Source organism: Elephas maximus, chromosome 8 (genome assembly GCF_024166365.1).
Source record: "Elephas maximus indicus isolate mEleMax1 chromosome 8, mEleMax1 primary haplotype, whole genome shotgun sequence".
NCBI lineage: Eukaryota > Metazoa > Chordata > Mammalia > Proboscidea > Elephantidae > Elephas > Elephas maximus.
The window spans coordinates 117008749-117034217 of NC_064826.1; the positions used below are offsets into that span (position 1 = coordinate 117008749).

The 25469-nt window shown below is 42.1% G+C and overlaps 1 protein-coding gene across 5 annotated transcripts in view; it reads left to right on the plus strand.

The window, feature by feature from the left end:
• Positions 1–25469, plus strand: part of TNS3 (tensin 3) — a 388908-nt gene that overhangs the window by 288905 nt on the left and 74534 nt on the right. For all 5 annotated transcript variants that reach the window (XM_049894028.1, XM_049894024.1, XM_049894025.1 and 2 more), the window contains 3 exons: positions 8952–9124; positions 10551–10677; positions 10775–10858. In XM_049894028.1, the coding sequence (XP_049749985.1) occupies positions 8952–9124; positions 10551–10677; positions 10775–10858 (384 nt within the window). The remainder of the gene's footprint in view (positions 1–8951; positions 9125–10550; positions 10678–10774; positions 10859–25469) is intronic.

The window sequence follows — 25469 nt, forward strand, 5'->3', positions numbered from 1 at the left end:
ATCTTTTACCCATTTTTTAATTGGGTTATTTGTCTTTTTGTAATTGAGTTTTTGTTGTATCATGTAGATTTTAGAGATCAGGCACTGATCAGAAATATCATAGCTAAAAACTTTTTCCCAGTCTGTAGGTAATCTTTTTACTCTTTTGCTGAAGTTGTCAGATGAGCGTAGGTGTTTGATTTTTAGGAGCTCCCAGTTATCTAGTTTCTCTTCTGCATTGTTAGTAATGCTTTGTATACTATTTATGCTGTGTCCTTATTTTTTCTTCCATGATCTTTATTGTTTTAGACTTTATATTTAGGCCTTTGATCCATTTTGAGTTTGTTTTTGTGCATGGAGTGAGGTGTGGATCTTATTTCATTTTTTGCAGATGGATATCCAGTTATTCCAGTACCATTTGTTAAAAAGACTGTCTTCCCCATTTAACTGCTTTGGGGCCTTTGTCAAATATCAGCTGCTTATATGTGGATGGATTTATGTCTGAATTCTCAATTCTGTTCCATTGGTCTATGTATGTTGTTGTACCAGTACCAGCCTGTTTTGACTACTGTGGCAGTATAATAGGTTCTAAAATCAGGTAGTGTGAGGCCTCCCACTTTATTCTTCTTTTTCAGTAATACTTTACTTATCTTGGGCCTCTTTCCCTTCCATATGAAATTGGTGAATTGTTTGTCCATCTCATTAAAAAATGTCATTGGAATTTGGATCGGAATTGCATTAAATCTATAGATTGCTTTTGGTAGAATAGACATTTTTATAATGTTAAGTCTTCCTATCCATGAGCAAGGTATGTTTTTCCACTTATGTAGGTCTCTTTTGTTTTCTTGCAGAAGTGTTTTGTAGTTTTCTTTGTGTAAGTGTTTTACATCTCTGGTGAGATTTATTCCTAAGTATTTTGTCTTCTTGGGGGCTACTGTAAATAGTATTGATTTGGTGATTTCCTCTTCAATGTTCTTTTTGTTGGTGTAGAGGAAGTCTTAGGATATATGTCCCATTTACAGATTTGGGTCTGAGATCCCAGATCCGAGGCTCAGCCTAACTCAAGGCAGATGTTAAGAGGACAGGAAGCCTGTGTGAAGGTATCGAAATACCCTGCAGTACATGGGGCACTGGTGGCATAGTGGTTAAGAGCTTGGCTGCTAGCCATAAGGCCAGCAGTTTGAATTCACCAGCTGCTCCCTGGAAACCCTATGAGACAATTTTACTCTGTCTTATAGGGTCGCTATGATCGACCTGATGGCAACAGATTTAGTTTTTCTTTTTTTTTGTTTGGGTTACTGTTATAGGACCTGTGCTGCACCTATCCCTTTGGTGTGCTGCAGCGGTTCCAGGTCATGTCATAACACAGTGAAAAAAAAGAACATTACTCAGGCGACAAGGAAAACCATGCTTTCCCTCTCCTCCTGGAGGCCCTAGTCTGCAGGCAGGTGTCAGCATCTCTAGGAAACCCTGGGCAGGGCTCGTTCTTGGAGTCACCTAGTCCACGTGGTTCTGTTACCTGTATTCTCTGCATGGAGTTCGATTTCTGTTGTGACTGCGACGGGTGGGTGGGGCTCTGATTTCCTTTTAATAGCTCAGGAGGGGAAGTCTTCGAGTTCTGTTGCAGCCCCTGCACCAAGGGTGAGGCACGTCGTGGGTGGGAGGCACTCACCCTTTGCCCAGAACACCTGTCCCGAAATCCCCCAGGAATCCAGGCTTGATTTTTTCTTTTGTCTTCCGTTTTTTCTTTGCATTTCCAAGAAGTGAAACCAGCACCTTTAGAGGAGCGAGGGTTGAAGAGGAGCTGTCCGTGGAGCACCTATAGTGCCGGGCAAAGGCGACACAGAGTCTCTCTGTCACATGCAGGCCACACACCCTCAGCACGCGGTTACAGCCGCACTATTTATATAGCAAGAGCAGCCCTGCGCAAACACTTCTCGGGGCAGAGTGCATTCCTTTTTTTTTTCCTTTTCTTGGATTTGACTTCTTAACTGAAAAGTAAAAATAAGTATAGTCATGACCAGTTTTATGGAATGGATGTTTTAATGCTATTTGGAAAATAGATTTTAAATATATCATTATTCCACTCATTAAGCATTTCATGATTCAAATTGCCCAGTCGAATTCACTGGCAGTTCCTTCTTAGCTGTAGCTGTGGCTCAGTTCTGGGTGGCCTTCACATTTCTGTTTGACACTTATATGGAGATGCTAATCTGATAGGCCTTCTGCACCTCACACCTCCCTGTGCCACAGGTGAGAGGGAACAGTTACAGGGAGCAGACAAAGACATGAGGGGCCAGTGCTGGCAGCACCATGGCCATCCCACTGGGAAAAGTGTGGGTCATGTGGTGTGGCAGTGTGAGGTGACCAGTGGTAGCACAGATGGCTTGGGAGAAGGCCAGTGGATACAGAGATGCAAGAGACTGTGGCAGATCAAGACCAGGGTGAAAAGAAGAGATGGGGCTTACTGTTTAGTTCAAGTGCTCATGATTTCATATTAAGTATATAAAAAGTAATTTGGAGTCCTCGGAGGATAGAAGTGGGTAATGCGCTCAGCTGCTAACTGAAAGGTGGAAGGAAGGCCTAGAGATCTACTTCTGAAAAAATCAGCCATTGAAAATGCCATGGAGAACAGTTCTCTGACACACATGGGGTTGCCATGAATCTGAGGTGACTCAATGGCAAACTAGACTGGTTAAAAAGTAATTTATGAATGCAAGCCTTTATATTAAACCTGTTGGAAATGATCATGATTTAGGACTAAGTGTGGGAAAAGCAATTTGAAAATATAGATACTTAAAAATGCATAAAAGTTTAAAACTACACACATGTGTGTTGGAATACAGGACACCTGCTTCTCTCTGGGTACGAAGATTTGACATGAGCTTTATTTTCTTCTTTCTATTTTTGTGTATTTTCCAAACTTTTTACACTGACTTTGTAATCAATCAGAAAAGAAAGTAGTACCAAAAGAAAAAAAAAAAACTAAACCTATTAATAAGCGGCTTTTTTTTTTTGGAGAGACAGGGTTTGAGCAGGGAGTGTGTTTGTTTTACTAATGGGCCGTGGTATCTTTTGGGGTGGCCCAGGATTCAAGTGTTCATTCCCTTGCTTCCTTACCCTTTTAAAACTCATCCACCTAGCAAAGAAGCATTGAGTTCTCAGATGAGTCAGGGTCAGGGCCCTCTGAAGCCATTTGAGCCAGGTAAGGCTGATCCCAAGGAGCCCTGGTGGTACAATGGTTAAGTGCTCGGCTGCTAACCCAAAAGTCGGCAGTTTGAACCCACCAGCCAGCCACTGTGCGGGAGAAAAGATATGGCTATCTGCTTCCATAAAGATTCACAACCTTGGAAACCCAATGAGGCAGTTCTACTCTGTCCTACAGGGTCACTATGAGTGTGAACCTATGGCAGTGGGCTTGGTTTTTGGTTAAGGCTGTTGCCGGTCCCACCTGCCAGGGAGAGGCAGCTGCTCAGTGTTTGCCCTCAGAAAGGAAACTGTGGGCCCCTCCGGCAGGGACGTGCACAGGTAAGCTGCTTACAATTTACACAGAACTTCCCAAAAGAGTTAAACATAGATTCCAGTGGCACCTAGAATGCAAATGGAGTGCCGAGGACAGCATCCTTGCAGTGACCACAGCTGCTCACAGGCCTCTGGGTGGCAGGAATGAGGCAGAAATGCTTTGTTCCCTACCCCTCTGAGACAATGGCACTCCAAGTCCTTAGAGTTGCTTTGGTGTGAAGATGACCCTTGACCCGAAGTCAAAAAACCAATAATGTATTGGTATCAAATACCTGGGCATTGAAGTCACAATAGAGGCAAGCCTGAGGTGTTCCTGCCTGTGGGAGGGTCTGCTCCTCTACCCTGGTTTCACCCATGGGTGGCCCCTGACAGTGGTTCTGTGAGGCAACAGGGCCTGTGTACCCCAAGTCCCAGCCCGGGGCTCCCTGCAGTCCTGGGCACTTGGTGGGAACCAACCTCAGGTTTCCTGAAGTTGGGCCAGACTGTAGCCATTGGATGGGTCAGGGAGGGCAATGCAGAACACTATGAAGGGGCTGGGGGCTGTCAGCGAGCCTCGCACAGGTAGGCCAGGCAGCTTTCAGGGGAGGTGGAGGAGCCACCAGTGAAAAGAAGGGTTCCCTCTGGCTTCCCCTGCCTCTCCCCAGCTCATGGGAAATAAGCCATAAAGAAACTCCCCTTAAATAGAGCAGCTGTGGTTCCCCCTTATCGCAGGAAAGCAGAGTGCCAGGGCTTTCTGTTAAGCATCTCCCAAAGGGTAGTGAGGGCTTGTTTTTACACAGAAATGAGGTCCTGGAGAAACAGGTCAGTGGGTTGCGATATGAAAGCATGAGCTTCCTCTATGGTATTGAGAACACAAAAAGTATATTCTAACACAGTGCCTATGGTAAGTATGAGCGTGGCCAACAGCTTGCGCAGCTGCGGGGTTATCCTAGAGCACAGAGGAGTATATATGTGTGTATGAAAGAGAGAGAGAGACAAAGAACTAGAGAGGAGAAATCTAACCCTCAGCCTCAAAGCAGCGCTGTTTGGAATCCTGGGTCATCATTATTGAAAAACAAAGGGAAAATTGAAATCCCTTTAAAAGCTGCAGTGGGAGAGCAGGAACATGGCCTATTCCTAGACCTTCTCAGCTTATACAAAGATAATCTGTATGTTGTTTTTTCTAATTTTAAAAGTCTCACATGTTAGCTCAGGCTGCTAATCAAAAGGTCAGCAGCTCGAATCCACCAGCCGCTTCTTGGAAACCCTATGGGGCAGTTCTACTCTGTCCTATAGGGTTGCTGTGAGTTCGAATCATCTCGACAGCAACAGGTTTGGTTTTTTGGTTTACATGTTATTAGAGTGGCATTTCTCAAGCTGAAGGAACTGAAAAAAAAATTCAAGCATCCAGCTGCAGTATCGAAGGATTCTATGGGGAAAATATTAAATGACGCAGGAAGCGTCAAAATAAGATGAAAGGAATAGGCAGAGTCACTATACTAAAAAGAACTGGTTGATGTTCAACCATTTCAGGAGGCAACATATGATCAGGGACTGATGGTACTGAAGGAAGAGGTCCAAGCTGCACTGAAGGCACTGGTGAAAAACAAGGCTCCAAGAATTGACAGAATATCGATTGAGACATTTCAACAGGTGGATACAGTGCTGGAAGTGCTCACTTGTCTATGCCAAGAAATTTTGGAAGACAGCTCCCTGGGCAGCCCACTGGAAGAGATCCGTATTTATGCCTATTCCAAAGAAAGGTGATCCAAATGAACGTGGAAATTATTGAACAATATCATTGATATCACACGCAAGTTAAATTCTGCTGAAGATCATTCCAAAGTGGCTGCAGCAGTACCTCGACACAGGGAACTGCCAGAAATTGAAGCCAGATTCAGAAGACTTGGAACGAGGAATATCATTACTGATGTCAGATGGGTCCTGGCTGAAATCAGAGAATACTAGAAAGATGTTTATCTTTGTTTTATTGACTATGCAAAAGCATTCAGCTGTGTGGATCATAACAAATTCTGTGTAACATTGCAAAGGATGAGAATTCCAGAATGCTTAATTGTGCTCACGAGAAACCTGTATATAGACCAAGAGGCAGTCGTTCGAGCAGAACAAGGAAATACTGCATGGAAAGGTATGCATCAGTGTTGTATCCTTTCGCCATATCTATTCAATCTGTATGCTGATCAAATAATCCAAGAAGCTGGTCTATATGCAGAAGAACCGGGCATCGGAATTGGAGAAAGACTCATTAACAACCTGCGATATGCAGATGACACAACCTTGCTTGCTGAAAGGGAAGAGGACTTGAAGCACTTACTAATGAAGATCAAAGAGCACAGTCTTCAATATGGATTACACCTCAACTTAAAGAAATCAAAAATCGTCACAACCGGACCAATAAGCAGCATCGTGATAAATGGAGAAAAGATTGAAGTTGTTAAGGATTTCATTTTATGTGGATCCACAGTCAACACCCATGGAAGCAGCACGTTTCACATACTTTGGGCATGTTATCAGGAGGGATCAGTCCTTGGAGAAGAACATTGTGCTTGGTAAAGTAGAGGGTCAGCGAAAAAGAGGAAGACCCTCAATGAGATGGCTGAGACAATGGCTACAACAATGGCCTGAAGCATAATAACGATTGTGAGGATGGCGCAGGGCTGGGCAGTGTTTCGTTCTGTTGTACATGTGGTGGCTATGAGTCGGAACTGACTCAACGGCACCTAACAATTACGTGTTATTAGAGAAAATTTCAGAAAATGTAGGCATTTACTAAAATATTAATAGTACCTAAAAGAACCAGGGAGAATCTGTACTAACATTTCGGTTCATTTCCTTATGTTTTAAGTCAAAATAAGTCATGCCACATACATATTTTTGTGCTTGCTTTTTTTCATTTAATATTTTAGCATATTTGCTGATTTTAAGCCTCATAAAACGAGTATTTTAATTACTACATAAATATTTCATTTTGGGTTGTTGGTCTGCTTTTAAACATTTTAATATTTGCTGCACTGACATTTGCTCTCTTACCTCATTTAATCACCACATGACCCTGTGAGGCATTGCTCTCATTTCACATATAAGACGATGGTCAGGGCACAGCTCTTGTGAGCACAGAGGCAGAATCTACACGGCAGTCTGGCCCAAGCCTGACCCGACCCCAGCCGCCTCTTGTACTGGACTCTGAGAGCCCACGCCTCTGGCCAGGGGGCCTGTGGTCAAAGGTAGCATTAACCGGGTTCAAGTTCTGGCATCCAGGGGACACTGTAAATGAGATTTCTGATTGGTTTTCCTTGTTTGACCATCCAGGTCAGACAATTTTAGGACAGCAAGGATTTTCTCCAGGCTGTTTGCGCTCAGACGTCACTGCCAGCCAGGTTCATGCAACACAGTGCCTTGTTCTGATGTCACTCTTCTTTTCAAGATAAATCACCATTTATTAGCTTGCCAGGTGAACAGGAGGAATATACTTTCCTCTTCCCAAATCATATCTCTGAGAAGGCTGAGAAGCTACACGGCCTCTAAATTTCCAGGCTGGAATGGATTGCTGATGTCATTTAAAGAGCAGCTAAGCCCTCCAGTTCACAATTACAGATGGATTTCTTGAAGGTGAAATTATTTCTCATGCTGTCACGCCCCTAAGCCTGTCTCATCCTCACTACAGCCCACCTGTCCCGTAGACACCTCTCCTCCTTCCCGTCACTAATGCCTGCATGAGCTTCCTTCCCCTACTTATCTTCCTGAAACCCTCTGTTGTGATTGTGGCACCTTGACTGCTGAGCTGACACAACATTGCCTGTGACCTCTGCCCCAAGTCATCAGGGACCCCAGTCTTCCTTTGTGGCCTCACACCACCCTATACCTTTATCTCTCCTAGGACTGCCATGACAAAGTACCACAAACCAGGTGGTTTCAAACAACAGAAATTCACCCTCTCACAGTTCTGGAGGCTGGAAGTCAGAATTTAGGGCATCAGCAGGGCCGTGCTCTCTGATGGCTCCCGAGGAAAAATCTCTGCTAATCCCTTCCAGCCTCTGGTGGCCCCTGGCATTTCTTGGGTTGCAGCAGCATTGCTCTAACCTCTGCCTCCATCTTCACATGGCCATCTCCCCTGTGTCTGTCTATCTGTGTCCTTTTTCTTTTATAAGGACACTGGTCACACTGGATTAGGGCACACCTGACTGATTGCTTCTGCGAAGACCCTTTTTCCAAACCAGGTTACGTTCCCAGGTACCAGGGGTTAGGACTTGAACATGTCTTTTTGGGAGAACAATGCCCGTCTCCAAACTTCTTCATTGATGGCTGCACATACATGAGTGGCAGGGCTGTGTTAGTTGCTGGGGTAGGACCGGGGCCCCTCTCTGTCTGCAGCGTTCATCCTGTGGTGGAGGAAAGGTGAGCGTCATGGTTAGTAGGACTGTCAGATGTGTGATTTTCATTTAATCCCTACCCCAGGGTCTGGGCAGAGAAAAGCATGTATTATGCTCATTTCACACACAAGGAGGCAGAGACTTAAGGCTGTCACGCAGCTGCTGAGCGCTGGGCATGGGATTGTGAATCCCACTTTGGGATGCCATGCAATGCTGCCGCTCTCCTCTCTCGCTTCCAGCCCTATCCTAGCCCCCTGAGTGTGCAGCTGGGAGCTGGTGGACATGGCATGATCTGGGAGAGAACTTGAGCCTCAGAGACCTGGGTTTGGATCGTAGCTAGCTCTGTTCCCTGCTGGGTGGTTCTGAGCAGATATTCTCACTGGTACACACTGTGGCTTCCTCCTGTATAGAGTGTAGGCATGGGCCACCAGAAATCCATACTGGGGCCTTGTAACACATGGTAGCCTGGAGCTAGGAGAATCTCCTGAAAGGGGTTAAAAACTACAAATCCCAGCCCTGCTCCCCATCTCCAAGCCCCTCAAAAACAAGGAATCGGCATAGGTGAGTATGTAGTCTTGGCACTTAGATGAAGGTGTTCCCCCCTCACCGCCAGGGTTTCTCATTGCTGTGAATCTAACAGTGCTGAAGGAGTGTCACTGTGCTCTGCATGGAGCTGCCATGGAATGTGTAGTCATGGAGACACACCAGATTAGGCCTCAGAGCACAGGAGCTCACTCCCAGAGCTGGGGACATGGAGGCGCTCCCTAGCATTCAGTGGCAACATGGTCACATTCCCACATGACCTTCCACAGGGCTGGGAGATACAGTCCCGTCCCTCAGAAGCCATTCTGGAAGGTCAAGCCTGGCTACAGGAGTGTGTATCCAGGGACTGCTGCTCTGTCGCCTCCCCCGTCCATGCTGCTGTACCTGCTGGAGGTGCACGTTTGTGTGCACTAGCCCATCTGTCTCCCAGTAACACAAGTAATGATATATGAAGGGCCTTTTAGAAGTTTCAACCCTGGATTTTAATTGTGAGTTTTCACAGTCAGCTGAAGCCAGGTGTGTCCTTTCTCCCGACAGGCCCTATAGTTGACGACCCCCTGGGTGGAAGACACCGGAAGCTGAGCCTTGGGCAGTACGATAATGATGTTGGCGGGCAGCCATCCTTCTCCAAATGCAGCTGGGGAAAGACCACTGGTGTGGACCAAGATCCAAGTATGGCATCCTTCCTCGATTCAGCGGATACCAAAGAGGTAGATAGCAGGGCCCCGAGAGGCTGACTTAGCCACTTCCCAGATTCCAGCCATGTTGATGTCCCGGACCTCAGGGTGAATGTGATAATGCTGAGTTTGGGAGCTTAACATACCCCACCATCACCCTGGTTCCTGTCCTGCCTCTCCTCCCCATCACACACATAAATTTCTGCTTTGAAAATCACATAATATGGTTAGAAGATTTGTTGATGGGTCTAGGTATGAATCCTGGCTCACCCCAAAAATTGTTGTGGCGTAGAGGCCAACTCACTCAGGTCACACGAGCCTCTGTTTTTATCTATAGAATGGGATGCTAATACAAATCACGTAAATGGTTGTGATGCTGGAGATAATGCAAGCGAAAGCTCGGCCTTGATCAGAGCTAAGTGAGGCGACAGAAGAGCATGGGCAAACAGAGACTTCCTCTGAGGTCATCACGTTGGGTCCCGAGTCCTTCATCCAAGGCCTTCATGAAGCCCAGGGAGGGATGCAGGAAAAGTACATGTCAGAGTATGTTTGTTACTCTTGGGTAAGATCAACAGAGGAAGGGTGTGCTCTTCTGGGTAGCTGAAGCTTTTCATAGACAAGTTGGGTACTGCAAAATGATTACTAATATAGATTCTATTTATTCTCAGGTTGAAAAAATTGGAACAAACAGAATAGATGAAAAAAGAGTTACTCACAGTTTTCACACACATACACACAAACAGTGTTAATGTTTTGGAATATTTCCTTCCAATCCTTTTTCTATGCCTGTTTTTAGTTAAGTGCATATTTTTACATGTCTGTGCATATACCATAGTTAAAAATTCCTTATCCTGCTTTTTTCACTTCATGCTACAATGGCCATTTCCTCCTACTGTTACAAACTCTCTATAAACTTCACTTATTAGCTATCTAAAATTTTATTAAAGGAATATTTATACATTCCTTACTGTTGAACAGTAAGGTCCCTACCAAACCAAAAATCCATACCCATTGCTGTCGAGTCAATTCCAGCTCATAGCGACCCTGTCCTGAAGTAGCAAAAATGGCTTGCCCTCAGCTACCAACCTAAGCGTTGGTGGTTGGAACCCACCCAGTGGTAGCGCGGAATCAAAGGCCTGGTGATCTGCTTATGTAAAGATTACAGCCAAGAAAACCCTATGGAGCAATTCTACTCTGTAACACATGAGGTTGCCATGAGTAGAAATCAACTCAGCATCAACTAACAACAACATCAACTATTGAACATTAAAATTTTTGTCCCAATTTTCCATGGCTTGAAGGAAAGCCTGGTTTTTGGGGTTGTGGATCTGGAACTTGGCCTCGTCATCACCACTCTCAGACAAGAACTTGGGGCCAGCCTAGAGAAACCCACAGCTGCTTGAAGGTGGCATCCCCCTGTTCCTCCATGCTTATATTTTCTCCCTTGTGCCAATTTCAGACAGTGATCACCAGTTACCCTTCAGACATTGATGTGATCGATGGCAGGATGTTCTCTCCAACCAAAAATGGCGGTGAATCAGCCTCTTCAACACCAGCATTTCCTGTGTCACCAGAAACACCGTATGGTAAGAAAAAAGTAGAACAAGCTAGACACTGACTCAGTGATATTCCATCTTTAAGGAGGAGCATTACAACAGGTCCTTGTTATGCTTTCTTTTCCAGTGAAGACCCCTCCCCACTATCCTCAGTTCCAACCCTTGGAGCCTAAGATGAGTAACCCAGCCAGTCTGTACAAAGGAGCACATGGTAAGATATTCACCCACTTCTGACATGTTGTTAGAAACGTCAGCTTCCTTGGCTCTGGTTACTACTCTGCATAGCCACCATCTTTACAAATGTGTCCCCTTAAGCAGAAGTGTTTCGATTTGCATCAGCTCTCTAAGCCTTGGTGAGGATGGGTCATGCAGGGACAGGTGTAGGAATGCTTTTATGAAACCAAGTGGGGGTTTAGCAGCACACCATTGACTCTCTGCCTGCAATCCTGGTGGGGATCATTTCTGTTAGACTCTTTCCATATGCCTATGGAGGCATGTGTTAACAGGAAGGGTCAATGGTGCTTGTTGACAGCTTAGCGTTAGTGCTTCTAACTCCTAGTGGCACTGTGGCCAATCTGGAGTTGAAAGGAATAAACTAGAGTACCCTACCCACCCTCATCCAGAGAGAGCGGGTCCCAGCAGCGTCATCCTGCCAGAACAACCCCACACCTTTCCCATGGCTGCCTCCTCACCCAGGCCTTGTCAGAGCCCCTGGTCACTTCCCACAGTGGCCATGCTGTCACAGGCAGTTTCCATGTTGTTTCACTTAGGACCATGTTCAGTACACTGCACTGGTCCATCTGCAAAGTCATTGGGTCTGCCCTTGTACAGCCAGTGCAGGGGAAAGTTGCAGTGGGGCAGAATGACCAGGGTGATGACTAAGCACATCTTCCTATTGAAGGTCCTTTACTCCTTGTCTTGAGGTTCTAGAACAGGGTTGAGATTGGGCAGATGGAAAGAAGATGCAACCTAAAGCCCTATCTACGTTCTAAACCACGCTTCACCATAATTTTGTATTCTTTATACTTCTGCTTTTCTACCCTGGTGAAGAGAATGGAGGGTTCTCTGTTAATCATTATTAGACACATTTCTCGGGAATGGGAGTTTTACAGTAAGCCTTTTGTAAATGCTGCCTCTTACCAATGAGACGTTGTAATAATGGCCGCTATCTACGTTTTCCTTTTGTCTCCAAAGAAAACCATCTATGTATTAATTAGTAGAAGGGCCATTTTTCTTCTAAAATTTCTCTTATGGTTTTAAGACCATAAATGCTTCTTCTTGTACATCAACTATCCAGTTGCCATGGATTCAGTTCTGATTCATGGGGACCCCACGTGTCTGAGTGGAACTGTGCTCTATTGGGTTTGCAGTGGCTGATTTTTTTTTTTCAATTTTTATTGTGCTTTAAGTGAAAGTTTACAAGTCAAGTCAGTCTCTCACACAAAAACTTATATACACCTTGCTACATACACCCAATTGCTCTCCCCCTAATGAGACAGCCTGCTCCCTCCCTCTACTCTCTCTTCTCGTGTCCATTTCAATAGCTTCTAACCCCCTCTACCCTCTCATCTCCCCTCCAGGGAGGAAATGCCAAAATAGTCTCAAGTGTCCACCTGACCCAAGAAGCTCACTCCTCACCAGCATCCCTCTCCCACCCGTTGTCCAATCTAACCCCTGTCTGAAGAGCTGGCTTTGGGAATGGTTGCTGTCCTGGGTCAAAAGAAGGTCTGGAGACCATGACCACCAGGGTCCTTCTAGTCTCCATCAGACCATTAAGTCTGGTCTTTTTACGAGAATTTGGGGTCTGCATCCCACTGCTCCCTCAGGGGTTCTCTGTTGTGTTCCCTGTCAGGGCAGTCATTGGTTATAGCCGGGCACCATCTAGTTCTTCTGGTCTCAGGCTGATGTAGTCTCTGGTTTATGTGGCCCTTTCTGTCTCTTGGGCTTGAAATTACCTTGTGTCCTTGGTGTTCTTCATTATTCCTTGATCCAGGTGAGTTGAGACCAATTGATGCATCTTAGTTGGCCACTTCTTAGCATTTAAGACCCCAGACGCTGCTCTCCAAAGTGGGATGCAGAATGTTTTCTTAATAGATTTTATTATGCCAGTTGACTTAGATGTCCCCTGAAACCATGGTCCCCAAACCCCTGCCCCTGCTACACTGGCCTTTGAAGCATTCACTTTATTCAGAAAGCTTTTGTTTCTGGTTTAGTCCAGTTGTGCTGACCTCTCCTGTACTGCATGTTGTCTTTTCCTTTCTTATCTACTATGGAATTAGTAAATACCCCTTTCCCACCCTCCCTCCCTCCCCCCTCCATAACCATCAAAGAATATTTTCTTCTCTGTTTAAACTATTTTCTGAGTTCTTATAATAGTAAAAACAATTATAATAGTAGTCTTATACAATATTTGTCCTTTTGCAACTGACTAATTTCACTCAGCATAATTCCTTCCAGATTCCTCCATGTTATGAAATGTTTCACGGGTTCATCATCAATGTGCAGTGTTCTATTGTGTGAATATACCATAATTTGTTCATACATTCATCCATTGATGGGCACCTTGGATGCTTCCATCTTTTTGCTATTGTAAACAGCGCTGCAGTGAACATGGGTGTGCATATATCTGTTCATGTAAAGACTCTTATTTCCCTAGGTTATATTCCAAGGAGTGGGATTGCTGAATCTTATGGTAGTTCTAGTTCTAGCTTTTTAAGGAAGCACCAAATCGATTTCCAAAGTGGTTGTAACATTTTACATTCCCACCAGCAGTGTATAGGTGTTACAATCTCTTCACAGCCTCTCCAACATTTATTATTTTGTGTTTTTTGGATTAATGCCAGCCTTGTTGGAGTGAGGTGAAATCTCATTGTAGTTTTGATTTGCATTTCTGTAATGGCTAATGATTGTGAGCATTTCCTCATGTATCTGTTAGCTACCTGAATGTCCTCTTCAGTGAAGTGTCTGTTCATATCTTTTGCCCATTTTTTAACTGAGTTATTTGTCTTTTTGTAGTTGAGTTTTTGCAGTATCATGTAGATTTAAGAGATCAGGCACTGATCGGAAATGTCATAGCTAAAACTTTTTCCCAGTCTGTAGGTAAACTTTTTACTCTTTTGGTGAAGTCTTCGGATGAGCATAGGTGTTTGATTTTTAGGAGCTCCCAGTTATCTAGTTTCTCTTCTGCATTGTTAGTAATGTTTTGTGTACTGTTTATGCCATGTATTAGGGCTCCTTACGTTGTCCCTATTTTTTCTTCCATGATCTTTATCGTTTTAGATTTTATATTTAGGCCTTTGATCCATTTTGAGTTTGTTTTTGTGCATGGAGTGAGGTATATGTCTTGTTTCATTTTTTTGCAAATGGATATGCAGTTATGCCGGCACCATTTGTTAAAAATACTGTCTTTTCCCCATTTAACTGTTTTGAGGCCTTTGTCAAATATCAGCTGCTCATATGTGGATGGATTTAAGTCTGGATTCTCAATTTTGTTCCATTGGTCTATGTATCTGCTGTTGTACCAGTATCAGGCTGTTTGGACTACTGTGGTGATATAATAGGTTCCAAAATCAGGTAGAGTGAGGCCTCCCACTTTGTTCTTTTTCAGTAATGCTTTACTTATCTGGGCCCTCTTTCCCTTCCATATGAAGTTGGTGATTTGTTTTTTCCATCTCGTTAAAGAATGTCGTTGAAATTTGGATCGGAATTGCGTTAAATATATAGATCACTTTTGGTAGAATAGACATTTTTATAATGTTGAGTCTTCCTGTCCTTGAGCAAGGTATGTTTTTCCACTTATGTAGGTCTCTTTTGGTATCCTGCAGAAGTGTCTTACAGTTTTCCTTGTATAAGTCTTTTACATCTCTGCTAAGATTTGTTCCTAAGCATTTTATCCTCCTGGGGGCTATCATAAGTGGTATTGGTTTGGTGATTTCCTCTTTGATGTTTTTTTTGTTGGTATAGAGGAATTGAGCTGATTTTTGTCTGTTTATCTTGTATCCTGATACTCTGCTGAACTCTTCTATTAGTTTCTGTAGTTTTCTTGAGGATTCCTTAGGGTTTTCTGTATATAAGATCATGTCATCTGCAAATAGAGATAATTTTACTTCTTCCTTGCCGATCTGGATGCCCTTTATTTCTTTATCTAGCCTAATTGCTCTAGCTAGGACCTGCAGCACAATGTTGAATAAGAGTGGTGAGAAAGGGCATCCTTGTCTGATTCCCGATCTCAAGGGGAATGCTTTCAGGCTGTCTCCATTTAGGATGATGTTGGCTATTGGCTTTGTATAAAGGCCCTTGATTATGTTGAGGAATTTTCCTTCTATTTTGCTGAGAGTTTTTATTGTGAATGGGGGTGTTGAACTTTGCCAAATGCCTTTTTCTGCATCAATGGATAAAATCATGTGATTCTTGTCTTTTGTTTTATTTATGTGATGGATTACATTAATTGTTTTTCTAATGTTGAACCATCCCTGCATACCTGGTATGAATCCCACTTGGTCATGGTGAATTATTTTTTTGATATGTTGTTGAATTTTATTGGCTAAAATTTTGTTGAGAATTTTTGCATCTAAGTTCATGAGGGATATAGGTCCATAATTTTTTTGTGTGTGTGGTGTCTTTACCTGGTTTTGGTATCAGGGATATGCTAGCTTCATGGAATGAGTTTTGGAGTATTCAGTCCTTTTCTATGCTCTGAAATACTTTTAGAAGTAGTGGTGTTAACTCTTCTCTGAAAGTTTGGTAGAACTCTGCAGTGAAGCCATCTAGGCCAGAGCTTTTTTTTTGTTGGGAGTTTTTTCATTAATTTTTCAATCTCTTCCTTTTTTATGAGCCTATTTAGTTGTTCTGTTTGTGTTAGTTTATGTAGGTAGTGTGTTTCTAGGAATTCATCCCTTCTTGTTTTTCAGATTTGTTAGAGTACAGTTTTTCATAGTATTCTGATATGATGCTTTAAATTTCAGTTGCGTCTGTTGTAATATCACCCATCTTGTTTCTTATTAGGGTTATTTGCTTCCTCTCCTGTTTATCTTTTGTCATTTTGGCCAGTGGTTTATCAATTCAGTTGATTTTTTTCAAAGAACCAGCTTTTGTTCTTGGTAATTCTGTGGATTATTTTTCTTTTTTCTATTTCATTTAGTTGTGCTCTGATTTTTATTATTTGTTTTCTTCTGGTACCTGAAGGCTTTTTTGTTGTTGCTCTCTTTCTATTTATTCAAGTTGTAGGGATAATTCTTTGATTTTGGCCCCTTCTTCTTTTTGTATGTGTGTACTTACTGATATAAATTGACCCCTGAGCACTGCTTTCGCTGTGTCACAAAGGTTCTGATAGAAAGTGTTTTCATTCTCATTGGATTCTATGAATTTCTTTATTTCATCCTTAGTGTCTTCTATAATCAGTCTTTTTTGAGCAGGGCATTGTTCAGTTTCCAGGTGTTCGATTTCTTTTCCTGTTATTGATTTCTACTTTTATGGCCTCATGGTCAGAGAAGATGCTTTGTAATATTTCAATGTTTTGGGTTCTGCTAAGGCTTGCTTTATGACCTAATGTGTGGTCTGTTCTAGGGAATGTTCCATGTGCACTAGAAAAGAAAGTGTACTTGGTTGCTGTTGGGTGGAGTGTTCTGTATATGTCTATGAGGTCATGTTGGTTGATTGTGGCATTTAGATCTTCCGTGTCTTAATTGAGCTTCTTTCTGGATTTCCTGTCCTTCACCGAAAGTGGTGTGTTGATGTCTCTTATTATTATTGTGGAGCTGTCTATCTCACTTTTCAATGCTAACAGAGTTTGTTTCATGTATCTTGCAGCCCTGTCATTAGGTGCATAAATATTTAATATGGTTATGTCTTCTTGGTATGTTGTCCCTTTAATCATTATATAGTGTCCTTCCTTATCCTTTATGATGGATTTAACTTGGAAGTCTATTTTGTCAGAAAGTGATAATTGCCACTCCTGCTCTTTTTTGATTGTTGTTTGGTTTACATATTTTTTTCCATCCTTTGAGTTTAAGTTTGTTTGTGTCTCTAAGTCTAAGGTGTGTCTCTTGTAGGGAGCATATAGATGAATTGTGTTTTTTAATCCATTCTGCTACTCTCTGTCTCTTTATTGGTGCATTTAGTCCATTTATATTCAGAGTAATTATGGATAGGTATGAATTTAGTGCTATCATTTTGATGTCTTTTTTTGTTGTTGACAGTTTCTTTTTCCCACTTAATTTTTTGTGCTGAGTAGATTATCTTTATATATTTTCCTTTCCTCATATTCGTTGTTACTGATTTTGTTTCTGCTGAGTCTTTTTTTTTTTTTCTTGTATTTTATTTTGATGTGTAGGATAGTTTGTCTCCTTTGTGGTTACCTTATTATTTACCCCTATTTTTCTAAATTTAAACCTAAGTTTTATTTCTTTGTATCACCGTATCTTTCTCTCCATATGGAAGGTGTATTATTACATTTCTTAGTCCTTCTTTATTGTTTTAATGTTGTCTTCTTTTACATAATAACATCACTGTTACCCTGTTTTGAGCATTGTTTTTTTTTTTTTTTAATGTTGCTGTTGCTTTGTTTTTTTGATTTCCCTGTCTGGCTTGACTTCTGGTTGCTCTGCCCTGTGTTCTAGTCTTGGCTTAATTCCTGATATTATTGATTTTCTAACCAAGGAACTTCCTTTAGTATTTCTTGTAGTTTTGGTTTGGTTTTTACAAATTCCCTAAATTTCTGTTTATCTGGAAATGTCCTAATTTCAGCTTCATATTTGAGAGACAGTTTTCCTAGATATATGATTCTTGGCTGGCAGTTTTTTTCTTTCAATTTTTTAAACAAGTCATCCCATTGCCTCCTTGCCTGAATGGTTTCTGCCGAGTAGTCCGAGCTTATTTTCATTGGCTCTCCTTTGTAGGTGACTTTTCATTTATCCCTAGCTTCTCTTAAAATTCTCTCTTTATCTTTGGTTTTAGCAAGTTTGATTATAATATGTCTTGGTGACTTTCTTGTAACATCTACCTTATGTGGAGTTTGATGAGCATCTTGGATAGATATCCTCTCATCTTTCACGATAGAAGGGAAGTTTTCTGCCAACAATTCTTGAATTCTCTCTATATTTTCTGTTATCCTTCCCTGTTCTGGTACTCTAGTCACTTGTAGGTTCTTTCTCTTGATAGAGTCCCACATGATTCTTAGGGTTTCTTCATTTTATTAAATTCTTTTATCTCATTTTTCTTCAAATATATTAGTGCCAAGTAATTTATCTTTAAGTTCAGAAATTCTTCCTTCTACTTGCTCAAGGAAACCCTGGTGGCATAGTGGTTAAGTGTTATGGCTGCTAACCAAAGGATTGGCAGTTCAAATTTGCCAAGCACTCCTTGGAAACTCTATGGGGCAGTTCTACTCTGTATAGGGTCACTATGAGTCAGAGTCGACTCTGTGGCACTGGGTTTCGGGTTTTGGTACTTACCTAATTCTGCTCCTTTGACTTTCTGTTGAGTTGTCTACTTCTGTAATTTTATTGTTAATCTTCGAAATTTCTGATTGCTGCCTGTCTATGGATTTTTCCAGATTATATAAACTTTTCATTATGTTCCTGAATAATCTTTTTAATTTCTTTACTTGCTTTATCTGTGTGTTCCTTGGCTTGTTCTGCATATTGCCTCATTTCCTTCATGATGTCTTTAAGGGTCCTGTATATTAATCTTTTGTGTTCTGCCTCTGGTAATCCCAGGAATCCACTTTCATCTAGAAGGTCCCTTGATTCTTTGTTTTGAGAGCTTGTTGAGGCCATCATGGTCTGTTTCTTTATGTGACTTTATATTGACTCTTGTCTCCGAGCCATCCATAAGTTACTGTATTAGTTTATTTTATGTTTGCTTACTGTGTGGTAGCTGCTTCTTTTGTTTTGATATGCCCAAATGGGTTGCTTGAGTGAGCTAGCTTGATTATTTTTGCCTTTGGAGCTCTGACACCCTGTCGCCAGATGATTAGAGCTGTTATCAGGTATATCAGTCTAGGAGTCCATTCACTTTTCTTGTATGAATTCAGCTCAGGTGTCCAGGGAGGTTATCATCAAGTGTGTGGTACAGGCTCTGTCCTACAGTCTTAGAGGGGCAGGGGTGATTGGTGTAGGTACCAGTATCTGGTTGCTGCAGGGTGTCACACTCTGAACAAGGCAGGGGGCTGAGACTCATCCCTCACGTTTTGTGAGGAAAGTGTGTCCCTGATCTCTAGAGCGTACAGCTGGGTGGGTTCTGCAAACAGACCGTGGACACCCAATGTTTTTGGTTGTAAGGACGGGGAGTTACCAGTTATCCTTGGACCCCTGTCACAGGTGTCTGGGTGACCTGAGTGGAGCTGCCAGTCCTTAGGCCCCTGATGTGGGTAGGTGAGGACCCTGTTGAATAGGCAAAACAATGTCAGACATCAAACACCCACCTGTCTGCCACACAGCTGAAACGGTTGGAATCTGCCAACAAGGGCCTGTTTTCCTGAAGTAGGCCCACACGGGTCCATGCAGAGGGGAAATGTACTGAAAGTCCATGGACATTTACGCCTGGATAGGAGCCGCTTCTGTCCGGAACTCCCCCGGTTAGTGGAGCTGGCGAATTATCTTTTCCCCCGGTTGCAAATTTTTTCCTTCTCCAAGGCCGGGAAAATGGCTCTGGGTGCTCAATAGGGCCTATCTCAGGCCCAGGGAATTCAGCCGCTGAAGCCAGCTTGGGGGCGAGGGGCATGGTAAAATGTATGCAAGTACTAAGCTTTTGCCGAGAGTGCCATTGTTCTCTGGTTCCGGAGGTTTGAGTAGGCTGTGTGGCTGGCTGCTTCTCCCTGAGGAAACTGTGGCTGAACGCTAGTACCAGCCCGCCGCCATCGCTCCTGGGAATGGTGCCTCAGGGCTCCTTGCAATTCAGGTCCAGTAACTCCTTTCCGCTTTTGAACCATCTTTTCCTCCCCCTCCTCTTCAGTTCGTTTTCTAAGCTTGTCTTTGATGCTCAGGGCTCCTAGCTTGTCATAAATATACTCGTTTCACTTGTTTTTTCAGGTCTTTGTTGTAAAGAGGGCTCGCCAGAAGCGTCTGTCTATTCCTTCATCTTGGCTGCACCACAGTGGCTGATTTTTTAGAAGTAGATCACCAGGCTCTTTTCCTAAGCATCTCTGAATGAACTCAAACCGCCAACATTCTAGTTGCCCATTTATACCACCCAGGACTTGCACTTTATACACAGTGTATAACCATTAAGCTAGCCATAGTTCTAAACAATTATGACTGAAATTTAGAGAACAATTATATGCAGTGTCATTGCATTTTTATTTATGCATTATATGAGCAGTACACAAGATGAAGTGTATATATTCAACTCTAACAGACTCACATATATAGGTTATTGTTGTTAATTGCAGTCAAGTTGATTCTGAACCATGACAACCCCATGTGTGCAGAGTAGAACTGCTGCATGGGGTTTTTAAGGCTGTGACCTATTGGAAGCAGATCGCCAGGCCTGTTTTCCAAGGTGCTTTTGGGTGGATTTGAACCACCACTCTTTTGGCTAGTAATCGAGCACCTAACCATTTCAACCACCCAGGGCGTCACGCACATATATAGCCATTCGTGTATTATATATTTTTATAAGTTAGATGCAAGCAAAAACAGGATATCCCTTTCCATCTCTACCCAGCCCCATTCTTCCTCTTTGCGCTAACCACACTTGAATCTATGTTGCTTCTTAACTTGAATGGATTTGTTGGGTTTGAACTAGAACTGAGCCCTTCTGATTTGGAATTCAGGCATCTCCCCATGACACCAACACCATGTTCATTAGAAACATACTATGATAAGCAGCGAATGGTAGATGATAAACACAGGAAAGGAAATATCAGAGAAGACTTTCGAACTCATGACAAAGGCGTTTAGAATTATTATGTTGAGCATCAAGAGAATATTGAGCCTCTTCTAAACTTGACAGAGACCTAGGAAACTGGAGTGAAGGTGATAGGCTCAACCTAGGGTGCTCAGTAACCTAGCAAATATATGCCAGTGTGATTCTCCAGCTGCAAGGCTGTGTAGGGCAGATGTGGACCACTATGTTCTGTGTCTCAGACCACCAGGCCAGTTAAGAGCACCATCCCTCATAGGTATAACTGCAGGACCCCACACACCCAGCATGTGTTAGAATTCCAGTCCCGCCAACATGCCTAAGTACGTTCCATGTGCAGAGGATCCATATGGAGAAGTAGAGGCTTTGTTACTTAAATAAAAAGGAGATATGGTAACTTTGATCTATTTAACTTCAAGAACACCTTAGGAATATTAATATGAGTATTTTAGATTTTTTTCTCAGTTGTCCGCAAAGAAGGTTAGCTTCAGGTAAGACCATTAGAAACAGAGGTATGCACTCAAAGCACTGTAATGCTTTAGTTACAAGCAGGTCACTATGAGCCTTCTGCCTTTGCCTGGAGATCAAGCCCACTCTCCAAAGTCAAGCTGAATCGTTGAATTCCACTGTAGTCTCAGTAATAATAGTGGTAGCTCACATGTATGAAAACATTTGTGTGCCAGACACTGTTGTACACACTTCACAGGAAGTATTTCCATTAATCTTTTCTATCATGTTATAAAGGTAACTCTTATACTTATCCCCATTTTAAAGATGAGGAAACTGACACAGAGGAGTTAAATAAATCGCCTAAGCCACATAGCTAGTAAGTGGCAAAACCAGAATTCCACACCAGTCGGTCTTATTCCATAGCCGTACAGTAATTTTTCTGTTATATTGACATTTTTTTGTTCCTTGTCAGATTACACTGGGCTTGATTTTCACTCTTCAGTGTCTAATGTGGATGCAACATAATGAAGTAGTAAAAGTTCATGAAAAGTCTGAGAGGTCCTGCTTTTAAATCCAGACCCAATCATGCAATAACTCTGTGACTGTGTGCTTAGGTTAGCTCAATGAACATCTGTTTCCTCATTTACAAAATACAGACAATAATACCTACCATGCATGACAATTGTGCAGTTTAGAGATTGCATCCATTAGGCATCTAAAATAATGTCTGGTCATGTACTTTTAGAACTAGGTAATGTACATAAGTGAAATTATTTGCCCTAAAATACCATTGAGGCAGAGGCTTCTGCTTCCTGGAAGGAGCAATAGACATACTTCTCCCTATTTCTCCTATTAATTACAGCTAAAAACCCTGAACATTATGTATAAAACAAACAAAAAGACTCTGAAAGGGAGAAAGAGGCAGATAGCTAGGCATCTTGGGATTTGACGCAGAACACATCTTCCTGGGCCACTAAACAGACGTCATTTAGAAAAAATTGAAACCATGGGGAGTGTGCTTTCCAACCACAATGCAAGCAAACTAGAGAACAGAATAATAACAGAAAGGTAACGGGAAAATCTCCAAACACTTGGAAACTAAAATAATCCATGGGTCAAAAAGGCAATCAATGGAAATAAATATATTGAGCTGAATAAAAATGAAAATGTAACATATCAGAATTAGTGAAACACAGCTAAAATAGTGTGGAGAGGAAAATTTATAGCCATAAATACATACAGTAGAAAAAAGGAAAAGCCTCAAGTGAGTAATCTAAGCTCCCACCTCAAGAACCTAGAAAAGAAGAGAAAAATAAATCCACAGAAAGCAGAAGGAAGGAAATAATAAAGAGCAGAAATCAGTGAAATTGAAAACAAAACAGCAATAGAGAAAATAAGTAGAACAAACAGCTGTTTCTTTGAAAAAATCAGTAAAATGGACAAACCTCAAATAAGACTGACAAAAAAGAGAGAAGACACGAATTACAATATCAGGACTTGAAACCGGAGTTTTCACTGCAGACCCTGCAGACATCAAAAGGATAATAAGGCAGTAATACAGGAGCTCTACACACGTAAATTTGACATTCCTTGATAAATGTAAGCTGACACAACTCACCTATAGTTAGGGTCAGATTATCCAATAGGCAAGGTAAGCACGTTGCTTACCTTGCTTACCAGATCAAAGATGTGATGAAGTTCACGTGAAATTGTTCACTAGAGATTAGTAAGTAAGCACAAGTAAGCCCATGCTTACCTTACTTACTGGGTCATATGCACCTGTCAGGGATTGTAAATATGTAAAGAGGCTTTGATTCTATAGGAAGGTACTGTGGGTTGAGAGAGACAGATGCCAGCCATACCTAGAAGCAGAGTTTTTGATGTGGTGGGAAAAAAATGAAATTATTCACTACAGAAGACCTGATAAGCAAGGTAAGCACTCCACTTACCTTGCCTATTGGATAATCTGTCCCTGCCTGTAATGATATAGATAATTTGAGTACCCTATAACTATTAAGGAAATTGAATTTATAATTTTAAACCTCCCAAAAGAGGAATTTCCAGGTTCAGTTGGTTTCACTGAATGGGAGGTTCCTCCAAATGCTTAAAGAACAATTAACACCTGTGAGGTGTGGCATCACCTTGCAGCAAGCCATTTGGGCTTTGCTCTTGGTTCTTTCTAGCTATACCAACACCTGAGGCTAGTGAATTGGGGCTGACCAGACCAAGAGGCCCATGTGGGGGCTGCACAAGACATGATGTAATCTGTCATGGTCACATGGTACAGCTGATACAAGCCCTGAACATGCAGGCTCAGGTGGAGCTTCCTGGTTGGTGACCATGCCTGAGAGAGGATAGCAGTCCATCTTTGAGACGTGGAAGCTTTGTGCTGTGACCCCTCCCATACCTCACCCTATGTATCTCTTCATTTGTGTCCTGTTTGGATAGTAAGTATGGTTTATTCTCTTTGAATTCTGTGGTTGTTCCAGTGAATTAATGAACCCACAGGGGCAGTGAGAGCTAGCACAGGCTGCCTATTTGTCAGTCTGAAAGAAGGTGTCCTTCTAATGTGTGTGCTCTGACTCAGCTCTGGGTGGCTGGGGCTGAGAGGGAGCATGTAGCATGAGTGGCTGACAACAAAGATAGAGAAGTGGGAAGGTAAGGACTGGATCCATTGCCACACTTGAGGAATTTAATTCATACGGAGCCTTACACTCAGGTAGCAATGAAGGTGGGATGCGCCCACCATGCCACTTGCTTAAAGCAATAGCAATTCTACACAATTCCTTCCAGAAAATAGAAGAGGAGGGAGCACATCCCATTAATTTTTTGAAGCTAGTATTACCCTGATACAAAAACTAGACAAAGACAAACCACAGAGAACTATAGACAAATATTCCTCATGGAGATAAACACCAAAATCCTTAACAAAATGTTAGCAAATAGAATTCAGTAATATATAAAAGAATTATACAGCATGACTAAGGGGGATTTAATCGACAGATGCAAGGTTGGCTCAACATTTGAAAGCCCATCAATGTAAACCAGCATATTAACAGGCTAAAGAAGAAAAACCACGTGTTTGTATCAACTCAGGAAGAAAGCATTTGATAAAATCTAATGCCCGTTCATGATTAAAAACTCTCAGCAAAATAAGCACAGAGGACTTCCTCAACCTCAAAAAAATCGTCTTCCAAAAACCTACACCTCCATTGCTCTGACTCAACATAGTGCTGGAAGTTCTAGCAGCTCAATAAGGCAAGAGAAGGAAATAAAAGACATAACAGATTGGAAGGGAAAGCATAACACAGTCCCTGTTTGCAGATGATCTGATTATGTAGAAAATCTCGAGGGATCTACCATGAAAACTAGAACACATAAGTGAATTCAGCAATGTAGCAGGATATAAAGTAGACATACAAAAATGTAAAAAAAAAAAAAAAAAGAAAAATCAATTGTATTTCTATGTACTGGCAATGAACATGGGGAAGCCAAAAGTTGAAATATACCACTTACAATATCTCAGAAAAAGATCTTAGAACAACTGATTACAGAGCTGAAATTCAAACAAAGGCCTGGGATTCCATGACTGATGCCTGTTCTCTCTACTTCATTATATGACATTATCATGAACCAGGACAATTACTGCTTATAACATGTTAATTTCACACCTCCCAGCACTTATTAATTTCAGCACTATACTTTGTAAGGAAGAAACATAGTTCTGTATTCACATAAATTTGAGAAACAGCATTTCTCCTCTGGCAGCATCTCAATGAAAGTTATTAAAGACCTGGAAATCCTACAGTTTGTACATTTATCAGATAGATTTCCTTTAGCCAGGCATTTTGTAAACATATTTAACCACAGAACCTGTGTCCCACATTATAGCTGCTTACTTTCTTTGGACCTAGAGTTTCACAGCTTTTAACTACAAAAATAATACTCAGCTTCAAGCTTGGTGAAAATCCAGAAAGCAAGCTAAGATATATACCAGTGTTGCAAATTCACAGAGAAAGCTGAGATATATACCAGTGTTGCTAATTCAGAAAGAAAGCTGAGATATATGCGACAGGGGCTAGAGTTATTTCAACCGGTCACCCTGTAATTGGCTCTCCTTTGGAAAACATTTTCTTTTTGATCTCTTCTTGACAGTATAAAATAATTGGAACTATACCCCTTTTTTCCTGTTTAATTATTAGCTAACCAGTCATAAAGAAAGGAGGCTAAAGTTACTAAGTAGATGTTTTTGCACTTTGACATCAAAATATTTTGAAAAATTCTAGGAATCCCAGCATTTGGATTCTTGTCATGTTACCATGTGTAAGTAGGCCTTGCTATAGCAAAATCGTGCTGTCACGTCACAACCCTGCTGCCCTAAGCACCCTTGATGGAGGGAGGTCTGGATAGACCTGGCAGAGTGAGGCTCAGTGATGACTCCCACCCACTGGCAGCTGTGTGCCTCTAGTCAAATGCTGGATGCCCGCGTCTCTTGACCCCAACGCTTTCTA